The 11,126-nt window shown below is 52.5% G+C and overlaps 1 protein-coding gene across 1 annotated transcript; it reads right to left on the bottom strand.

Moving 5' to 3' along the window:
- Positions 1-1,713: 1,713 nt before the first annotated feature.
- LPAR5 (lysophosphatidic acid receptor 5) lies at positions 1,714-10,584 on the bottom strand. Its single transcript, XM_060306342.1, has 2 exons — positions 8,199-10,584; positions 1,714-5,716 (listed from the first exon to the last, which is right to left on the bottom strand). Exon 2 carries the CDS (start codon positions 5,494-5,496, stop codon positions 4,393-4,395), a length of 1,104 nt encoding a protein of 367 aa, XP_060162325.1. The 5' UTR covers positions 5,497-5,716; positions 8,199-10,584; the 3' UTR covers positions 1,714-4,392.
- Positions 10,585-11,126: the final 542 nt, after the last annotated feature.

Genomic DNA, 11,126 nt, shown 5'->3' with positions numbered 1-11,126 from the left:
CCATCCTGCCTTGGGCGCCACCCATGAGCCACGCCCTTCTGAGCCCTCGATGCGGTGTGTTTTAGGACCCACCACCATTGGAACGATGAATGAGCCCAGTTCTCAGCGCTCACACAGCCACACCAGGAAGGGGCAGGTAAGCTGTAGGGTGCGTGGGTTAGGAGCGGGGAGGAAAAGCTGCACAAGGTGGCCAGAGATGACACAGTAGACTCAAGGTGAGAGAGTGGTGGCCTACATGAGGAGGGAAGGAGAGGAAAGGAAACCAGGGAGCGGTGGGTGTAAGGGAACCAGGGATGAGAAGGTGGGCAATAAAGGAAGGGGAGATACTGTAGGGTGTCCTGCAAAGAGTAGGAGTTCCAGAGTCTAACAGATAATGTGCCACTTCCTGCTTGTGTGACCTTAGACCTCAGCTTCTCCGGGGTGTTTCATCTGTAAAATGGAGATAATCATCATTCCTAACTCAGAAGGTTATTATAATAATAAAATAAAATAATTCATTTTAAGCACTAAATTGAGGTCTTGGCATAGCAAGTATTTTTACAACTTGTTAACGCTCTTCTTCCAGCATCTAAGATTTTATCCTTTTCCTCCTTTCGATTTTCCTAAGCCTCAAAGTGGCAAGTAACTCCAGGGCACGGGGTGAGGGCTCTGGATTTCCCACATCTCACCCCCGTCATACTGGCCACCCAGTAGTTGGGGGATCCTGTGAAAATGGCAGGCAGTGGCTACAGGCTTCCTTAAACTTCCTGTTAGCGTTAGCTTCTGTTCATTCCTCCTCTGCCTGCAACATCTCCTGATTCTATTCTTTTTTTTTAATACTTATTTATTTGGTTGCATGGGGTCTTAGTTGTGGCAGGCAGTCTCCATAGTTGCAGCATGTGGGCTCCTTAGTTGCAGCACATGGGCTCCTCAGTTGCGGCACGTGAACTCTTAGTTGCGGCATGCATGTGGGATCTAGTTCGCTGAGCAGGGATTGAACTCGGGCTCCCAGCATTGGGAGCGCAGAGTCTTATCCACTGTGCCACCTGGGAAGTCCCATCCTGAATCTATTCTTGCCTCTCTGTCTTCAGGATGGAAACCCTTTTGATATACTGAATGTGGGGAAACAGTCCACCAGAGCTTAAACAGAGGAGATTCCACACTGGAGAAAATTCATTTCCATCTGCCTCCACAGGCCGCGAGCACACTTCTCCTAGACCAGCTCCCTCACCAGTCTTTCCTTCCCCTTAGACTCTCCCCACCTCGTTTCCCTACAGCTTATCCCACCCAGTGTATCAGGGTGGGCAAAATCTCACTGAAGAACTTCCAGAGGGGCTTCCCTGGTGGCGCAGTCGTTAAGAATCCGCCTGCCAATGCAGGGGACACGGGTTTGAGCCCTGGTCCGGGAAGATCTCACATGCCGCGGAGCAACTAAGCCCCTGTGCCACAACTACTGAGCCCGCGTGCCACAACTACTGAAGCCCGCGCACCTAGAGCCCGTGCTCCGCAACGAGAGAAGCCACCGCAATGAGAAGCCCGCGCACCGCAATGAAGAGTAGCCCCCGCTCGCCGCAACTAGAGAAAGCACGCACGCAGCAATGAAGACCCAATGCAGCCAAAAATAATAAATAAAATAAATATATTTTTTAAAAACTTAAAAAAGAAAAGAACCTCCAGAGACGGCCCACTGCCTACCAAATTAACGGCCAGAGCCTTACTTTGCATTCTCTCATCTTCCATCTTGAATGATAATTATTGTTGACTTGTTCTGTGGTCCCCACTAGATAGTAACCTACTTCACAGAGAGATTCAACTGTTCTTTACAGCAGTAATTAACACAACATTGTAATTCAACTATACTTCAATAAAAAATAAATTTAAAAAAAGATTCAACTGTTCATCATTCAACAAATATTTATTAAGTACTTCTTTTACGCCAGGCGCTGTTCTAGATGCTGGGGATACATCAGGAAACGGACCAAGCAAAAATCCCTGCCCCCAGGGAGCTTACATTCTACTTTGGGGGTGGGGTGGGGGACAGAAAATAAACTATAAAAGTTATAATAAATAAATAAGTAAATTATATACTATGTTGGAAGAAACTTGCTATGTGAGTTTTAATTACTTTGGAATTCATTCACATTATCTTCATATAAAAATACTCAAGTAGGGCTTCCCTGGTGGCGCAATGGTTGAGAGTCCGCCTGCCAGATGCAGGGAACATGGGTTCGTGCCCCGGTCTGGGAAGATCCCACATGCCGCGGAGCGGCTGCGCCCATGAGCCATGGCCGCTGAGCCTGCGCGTCCGGAGCCTGTGCTCCGCAACGGAAGAGGCCACAACAGTGAGAGGCCCGCGAACGGAAAAAAAAAAAAAAATACTCAAGTAATTTTTAAAAATTGTATTCTGTTCAGTTTGGATAGGGCAAAGTCCTGAGACTTTGGACGGTGATGACGTTTGGTGCCCCCAGGGCTGGAAGGGCGTGGGTCCTGAACCCTAAGGATGGAGCAAGACGGAGCAGGTGCTAACCATCAAGCCCTCTCTAGAGCAGCAGGAGGTGAGGGCTCTAATCCGCCAGATGGAGGAAAGCCCGGCTTCACGGCTATCACTGAGGAATCTGGGTCAGTTCTCCGGTTTGGCCACCAGGGGTCATTTTACCCTTGTAAATCACCATCTGGAGCGATCACGTAAAGACACACAAAAGTCTTAGTCCGAACTAAACACACAGAGACGCACCCGGGAAAACTCTGACACTGTCACACACACACACACGCACATACACAGAAACATACAGCATTGAGAGACATAGGGACAGAAATGCATGCAGGACGTGTGCATGGCATCAACTCCCTCACGAATCTCACTAATGTCAGGGTCTCAAGATGTCACAGTGCCAACTCCGCCATTCCTCCCAGCCCCGACTCCGCTAAAGAGGGAAGACAGTAGGTGGCCTGTAAATCAGACTTCCATTTCCTTACCTCCAGCTTGCCAAGAGCAGTCAGCTTACTCCCGTCCTCCCGTCCATCACACTCTTACTTTCCCATAAACTTCTTGTCTGGCTCTGGCACAGCTCCCTTTTCCCTGCCCAGAGAAGCCCTCCACCTCCTCCTGAGTATCTGTGCAACTAGTTCCAGCTCCACCTCCCTCTGCAGCTCCAGGAAGCCCCAGGTGGTGTGCACTCGGTGTGCAACTCCTCCCCACCCCCCACCCCGAAAACCCCAAGCCTTAGGGACTACAATTAGCAATTGATTTGCTGAGCATTGCCCTCTCCTTGCAGCGATAAGAACAATGTACATAATGGCCTGGGAAGACTTTACACATGACTCTAATACTCCAGTACAGGTATGGCTCTCCAAGTGTGATCTGAGGATGGATTCTTTGAGGAAGTCCACGAGAACAAAACCGTTTTCATGATACTACTACTAAGATGTCTTTTGTCCTTTTCACTCATTGTCTCACGAGTAGACGGTGGAGTTTTCCAGAGGCTTCATGAAGTGTGATGACACTTGCTCTCATAGCTATTGGAATGTGTGCTTGGGTATTTCTGTTTTAGAAAACTTACTATTATTTCTAATATGGTCATGTATCAAAAGGACAAAGTATAAGCAAACTCTCTTTGGAATTCTCCATTTTTAAGAGTGTAAAAGGGTCTGAGACCCCAAAATTGGAGAACTACTTCTTTAGTACAGAGAATGTTCTCCTTATTCTAGACGAAGCAGCAGAGACACACACACACGGTGGTGGTGGTGGGGATTTAGGATCTAGAATGGAGGAGCTTTTGAAAGGGTGGGTGAGGTGGAAGGGGAAGGCAGGACCTAGAAAGGGGAACAGTGACCAGGAACTCGGAGGAAAACCCCCTCTGCCCCCACCCACCCACGCTGGGCGTCAGATCTAAATTGTTAAAAGTCACTAGACAAGAAGGAAACCAATTCAGCCGGCATCCAATACGCTTTTACATTACGCCTCAGTGCTGGGCAGGCAGAGCCCAGGTGGAAAGGGGAGTGGGTGGCGTCCATGGCCCAAAGACCTCTGTGGTCGGTCTAAACGCAGGACACCCATCTTCTGCTCCAGCTACCAGCTACGGGCCGGGCCGTGTTTCATGCCCCGCCAAGGGCATTTCATCCAGTCTCCCGCCTCTGCACGGGCAGGCTCACGGCAGCACTTCCTAGGTACTAAGGAAGAGGTCCTTCTGCGCTCGCCATCACCACCTAGTTAAAGACGTTTGCAGCCGCGCTCTTCCCTCCCCGGGCCCCTGCCCCCCACACTTTGTTCCCTTCTGCATCTGTGAGCTGGAGCTGCCGCTCAGAAGTCCAAGTGCCCAACCCACCGCCCTGCTGTGCACACACCCTGCGTGTCTGCGAGTGCGAGAGACGTGGGGGTGGGGTGAGGGAACCGCGCTCTGGCACGACGTGCGTTCAGAGGGACGAGTCCTCGGAGCACCGGGTGAAGGAGTCCCGGGGGTCGGAGGGCCGGAGCAGCCCCTGGCTGGCGGCGGCCGGCACGGTGGCGTGGGAGGTCTCAGCGGTTGGTTCGGCGAGTGCCCCCCGAGCCCCGTTGGTGGCCGAGGTCCTGGCCCGGAGAGGAGAGCTCAGGCTGCGCAGGGTGTTGCGGAAACCCTCGGCGCTGAAGTAGTACACCAGCGGGTCGAGCACGCAGTTGGCGCCGGCCAGCAGCACCATGACCATCAGCACCCCGCGCACCTGGTTGCGCGCCGCCGGGCTGGCCAGCACCACGTGGCCGCGCAGCAGCCCGTACACGGCCAGCGTGGCGTTGTAGGGCACGAAGCACAGCAGGAAGATGACCAGGCTGGCCAGCAGGAGGCGCACCGTCTTCTGCCGCCGCTGGCTCCGCGTGGCGTCGGGCCGCGCCAGGGTGCAGAAGACACGGACCGAAGAGTAGACCACGGCTACCAGGGGCAGCAGGAATCCCAGCGCCTCGGCTAGCAGCAGGAGCGGCAGCAGCCTGCCCTTCCACAGCTCGTCGCTGAAGTTCTCGAAGCACAAGTGCACCCAGCGGCCGTCGCGGGCGCAGGGTGAGGGCCGGTGCACCAGGACGGTGGGCACGGCGAACAGCAGGATAAGCGCCCACACGCCCAGGCAGAGCAGCCGCGCCACGCGGGGCCGCCGCAGGTGGCGCAGCCGCAGCGGGTGCACGATAGCGACGTAGCGGTCCACGTTGATGAGGGTCAGGAAGATGCAGCTGCCGTACATGTTCATCTGGAAGACGGCGCCCGCCAGCTGGCACAGGAGGTCCGAGAAGGGCCAGTAGTGCTGCGCATAGTAGGAGAGGCGCAAGGGCAGCGACAGGGTGAAGAGGAGGTCGCTGGCCGCCAGGTTGCACATGTACACGCTCACTACCGAGTGCACGCGCAGCGCGTGCAGGAAGACCCAGAGGGCCAGCGCGTTGAGGGGGAGCCCTGCCGCCAGCACCAGGCTGTAGACCACCAAGTGCAGGTGGTGGATGGGCTGGTGGTCCGGGCACCTGAGATCAGAGTCGTTGGCCGAGAAGTTGGCCAGCATCGTGCCAAAGGGTGAGGAGGAGCTAGGCCGGGAGCATCAGGGGGCGCACCCGCGTGCTGGCTTCGCGTTCATCTCCAGTCTCCACGGCGGGGGCCTGGAGGCTGCACAGAGTCCCAGAGCAAGCGGGGGCCGGGCATAGACTTGTGGCTGTGGCTGCAGGGCCGACAGCTGCGGAGGATCAGATGCCCTTGGTCAGAGCTTCATCGGCCTCAGTGGAGACCTGGCATAGGAGGGAAGGCAGAAGTCAAGACTGTGCAAGGAAGGGCTGAAGACACAAATGTCATATAGCTGAACCTGCTGGCCTCTTGGGCCTTTTCTCAGCCTCACATCTTTCCTCCACCGTCCTTCTGGCCAGAACAGCTTTCTGCAGCCTGCTCTATGGCACAGTGCTCTAGAGTCAGGCCTGCCTAGGTTTAAATCTGGGCTTTTGTCCTCAGAAAAGTGACTTAAACTCTCTGCCCCTCATTTTCCTTACCTGGAAAAAAAAAAAAAAAAAAAGGAGAGGGGCCCCTACTTCACGAGGTCGTTAGATTCAACGAGATGATATATTTAAAGTGCTTTGCTTACTGTTATTATCTACTAATATCTCTCCCTTGCTTCCTTTCTTTCTTCTACAAATGCTTACCAGGATTTTAATTATTATTATTATTTTGGCCTCGCGGCATGCAGGATGTGGAATCTTAGTTCCCCGACCAGGGATCTAGCCTGTGCACCCTGGAGTGGAAGCCCGGAGCCTTAACCACTGGACCACCAGGGAAGTCCATACAAATGCTTACTGAGACTTTAGAAGGTTCCAGGCATGTTCACAGCAGTGGACAAAACAAAGGCCTTGCCCCCACCTATGTTCCCTTCCATTGAAGGGATACAGATAATAAAGTCCATGTAAAAAGGTATTATGTTAGGTGGTGAGAAGTACTGTGGAGCCCCTCCCCTGGCACCAGCCCGTTCCGCTGACTCCCCATTATCTAAAGAATAAAGTTCAAACTCCCAAGTACAGGACAAAATCCCAGGCTCATCTCCACGATTGCTCCTGTGTGGGCTGGGTTTGTGGTCAGAGCGACCTGGTTCAGCTGGATTGTTTGATCTCCCTAAGTTTCCTCATCTGTAAAATGGGGACAGTAATATAATGGGGGTCCCTTAGGCCAGGGGTCACCAACCCCCGGGCCACACAGCAGGAGGTGAGCGAGCGAAACTTCATCTGTATTTACAGCCGCTCCCCATTGCTCACATTACCACCTGAGCTCTGCCTCCTGTCTGCATTTTGGTGGGTTGTATAATTATTTCATTACATATTACAATGTAATAATAATAGAAATAAAGTGCACAATAAATGTAATGCTCTTGAATCATCCTGAAACCATCCCCCCACCCCATCCGTGGAAAAATCGTCTTCCACGAAACCGGTCCCGGGTGCCAAAAAGGTTGGGGACCGCTGCCGTAGGCTGATCGCACACACCAGCACAGTCCTTCCAGGCAGGGGACGGCCCCGTGGGTTGAACTTTTCCAGGTGCTCCCCTGGAGAGTCTGACTCGGGTGCTTCCTAGTTGGGATTCCGTGATGGGGGCAGATAATGGTTTCGTCCTAAGGGCTCGAAGGGGGCCCAGAGAGGGTGGCAGTGAGACAGGGAAGTACCGTGCGTGCTGATGAGGCTCCTGGAGAGAGCAGACCACAGCCGCTGCCGTCCCCAGGCAAAAGCTGCCAGAGGAAGGATGTGGTCAGAAGCGGAGGAGTTAGAAGACAGGACTTGGTCTTAGGATTCCACCTTCCTTAATGCCATAAGGCCACAGCAGCCACCCCTGCATTGCGACCCCCAGGTGCCATCGTGTTGTAAAATATACATAACTTAAAAATTACCATTTTAACCATCTTTAAGGGTACAAGTCAGTGACATTAAGTACAATCGCAATGTTGTGTAACCATCGCCACTATTTCCAGAACTTTTTCATCATCCCAAACAACAACTCTATACCCATTACCCAATAACTGCCCATCCCCCCTCCCTCCAGCCGCTGGCAACCTCTATTCTACTTTGTGTCTCTCTGAATTTACCTATTCTAGACACCTCATCTGAGCGGACTCATATATCTGTCCTTTTGTGTCTGGCTTATTTCACTTAGCTTAAAGTTTTCAAGGTCCATCCATGCGGTAGTTTGTATCAGAATTACAGTCATTTTATGGCTGAATAATATATTCCTATATATATACACCACATTTTGTTCTCCCATTCATCTGCTGATGGTTACTTGGGTTTTTCCATCTTTTGACTATTGTGAATAATGTTAATGATCATGGGCTTCCATGGGCCATCTTAGGGAGAGAAGTTATCCGAAGACCCTGAGCGATTATCCCAAGATACGGAACATACTCCCTTCAAAAGGAACCACTTAAATCCTTACATGGAACCAAGTTATAAACATGAGTATAACAAGTTTTCTAGGGTTTTTTTGTTCGTTTGTCTGTTCTCCCTCCAACCATGACTCTGACGCCAGCAGTTTAAGACTTGTAAGAAGCATAGTACAACAGTTGAAGGGAATAAGGAAACACTTTGTCTGCAAAATACCAATTTCATCAATGAAAATAATGCTAGATGGGTCTTAAACGTGCTGAAAAGCAAGTAATGCCAGGCTCTCTTCCTGAAACGTGCCCACCTCCCATGCTCCTTTGCTCCAGTCACGCCAAACTAGTGATAATTCTGCACATACCTTACATCTTCAGGGCTCTGTCTGTGCACGTGCTGTTTCTGCAACTGGGAATGCCCTTTCTCCCATCCTCCAACTGGCAAACTCAATCATTTCTCAGGACCCCATGATGCCTTTCCTGACTCCCTCCCTTCCCACCAGGCGAGTCCCCTCACTGGAGCTTTCCCAGCACTTTGGCCACAGGTCAGCTGTTCCCACCTGTGCTATAATTGGCTGTTCTTGGTCTGCCTCTCCCGCCCGCCTGGGAGCTCCTTGAGGGAGGGCCTGGGGGCTGTGACTTACTCATCTCTGTAGTCCCAGCCCTCCCTCCATAAATGTTGGGTCAAAAATAATGGCTACCATTTACTGATCCCTCACCATCTCGCAGGGTGTTTTACACGCACGAGCTCTAATCCTTCCAACAGCCCTTTGAGGTAGGAGTTTCTCCTGATTTTTCCTTAAGAGCTCAGTCAGTGAGGAGTGAAGTCAGGCCTCAAATCCAGGACATCCGGGCTCCAAAGTCCAAAAAGCTGCTTCCAATAAGAGTGGGTGGGTGGGTATGCGGCTGGATGCCGCACAGAGCACCTAACTTTTACAGCCGCTTATATCAAATTTGTGCCCATAGGTGAATCGTTTTACTTCCTCTTTTGTCCAGTTGAAACATATACTTTTTAATAACCCACTTCCTTCTTTCTCCCACTTCAAACACTGGCAACACAGACTCATCTCTCTTTCACACACACACAAATACGCCCTGATGATTTCCCCTTACCTACAGAAACAGTTTGCTGCTTTGAACTCCTTAGGTCATGACGTGTGTTTTTGTCCCATTTCCCCAGCCAGACAGTAGGGTCCTGGGGTGCAGACCACACCTTCCACAGCTTTCTTCCCAGGCTCACTCACACTTCAGTCTCTCTACCTAGCAGGCCCTTGTGATATTCATTGGCTGCCTTTCAGGAAATCTGCCCCCTCCCCCCATGTCCGCCCAGCCTGTAATCCTGTTATAATATTTCTTGCATCAGTCCAACCACTTCTTATCACATTCCTGACTATCTTGTCCGCATGTATAACTCAGAGAAAGGCATGTCCCTTTTGAAAAGCTCGTTTGGAAACAGCTTGCATTAAAACTTCAATAACAGTTTACAGCTACAATCACAGTAACATTTTATCATTCTTTTTTTTTTTTTTTGCGGTACGGGGGCCTCTCACTGCTGTGGCCTCTCCCGTTGCAGAGCATAGGCTTCAGACGTGCAGGCTCAGCGGCCATGGCTCAGGGGCCCAGCCGCTCCGCGGCATGTGGGATCTTCCCGGACCGGGGCACGAACCTGTGTCCCCTGCCGGGGGCACGAACCTGTGTCCGCCTCGGCAGGCGGACTCCCAACCACTGCGCCACCAGGGAAGCCCACGTTTGATCATTCTTAAGCAGTACTTGGAGCACCCATAGCTCCCTACGACTAGGAGGCACATCCTAGACACTGAGTGAATGGAAAATTATTTTCCAAGAATCCCAAGTCTTTCGTCAACAAAGTTGCAAGGTTAAAGAGGCCAAAATGTATTAGGTGAGCTGCTGCTAAAAGGTAGAGAGTTAGGAATCCTTCAGGAAAGCGGATGGCGATGCTCTCGCCTTACTCCATTCCAAAGCGGAGAAGCCCTTGAGTTTAGTTGTCAAAAAGCCACCCCTTTCCCACAGACTCACACAGAATGGCCCAAGCTGTTGAGAGCTGCCAGGCCCCTGCCCTGGTCCCCACCCGATCCGCTCGCTTCCCGAGGGCTCCCCATCAGTGGAGCTGAATGGGCACAGTGCCAGGCCAGATGGCAAAGATGGGAAAAACTGCCAAAAAGGAGGCAAACAAGAAGTGGAAAGAGGGCTCTAGATGTGGGGGAGGAGTGGCACGGCACTCTCCTCAATCCTGCCTTGAGCAAGAGGTCAGGTTGGGGGTGCGGGAGACGGAAAGCAAAGAGGCAGCAGGTGCCCCAGAAAAGCAGAGACACTGGGATTTCATTTCACCAGGGAGAAGGGGGACGTGGAGGCCCACGCTGGCTCCGTAACCTCAGCACGCCCGGAGGTCATGTGAGCACACCACTACACACACACACACACACACACACACGGGCGCGTGCAAGGCCACACGCAGGTAAGGGTACACTGAGGGATGTGCACACAAGATCCCTAGTAACATACGAATCAACGTGTATCCACAGCCTGTAACACACGTGTGCACGCATGGAGGCACAGACAGCCGAGCCAGGGGAGGAAAGCAGACACCGTCCCCGCCTAGGGACATTATCCTTAGCCGGACAGACAGACGGGCAGCTTCAGGAGCACACACACGCATGCAGATGTGCACAAACAGATTCCAGCCCCAAGGCACTGAGAGGCAAAGAGAGGCCCTGGGGACGGCCCCGCCCACATCCCAGCCCCCGACACCACACACACACACACACACACACACACACACACACGCCAGATGGTGCGCGGCCACCTTCCTCCACGCTGCTTCTCTGTCCTTCAGCTTCCCACCTGCACACCCGGGGCCCAGGTTCCTTATGTCCTCGGGGCCTCTGGGACCTGTCCCATTGCCCTCTGAGCTGGGCTGGGCACTATTCTTTGCTGAGATAAGTCACAGGGGCAGGGCTATTTTCTGCCCTCACAGGAAGTGAGAATGGAGGATAAAAGTGGCCAGGAGGCTACATCATGATCTTTCCCTTCCTCTCCTCCACACAGCTGGCCCGTGGTGTCCACCCTTCCGGCGCCTGACCAGGGATGCAGAGGGGAGCGGAACAGAAAGGGATGGGTGATCTGGGACAGAAAGGGAGGGGAGAGAGGCACCCCGTCTCTGTACAGCTTCCTCCTGTCTGCCACCCTCTCCATGTGCTTCCTGCCCCCCTACTCCCCACCTCCTCTCCTCAGGAATCCACATCCTTCAGAAGTTTGGAAAGTGGGAATGTCAA

The sequence above is a fragment of the Globicephala melas genome, chromosome 10 (assembly GCF_963455315.2).
Source record: "Globicephala melas chromosome 10, mGloMel1.2, whole genome shotgun sequence".
In the NCBI taxonomy this organism is placed as follows: Eukaryota; Metazoa; Chordata; class Mammalia; order Artiodactyla; family Delphinidae; genus Globicephala; species Globicephala melas.
The sequence above is the reverse complement of the archived record's forward strand: the minus strand, read 5'-3'. Positions and strand labels throughout refer to the sequence as shown.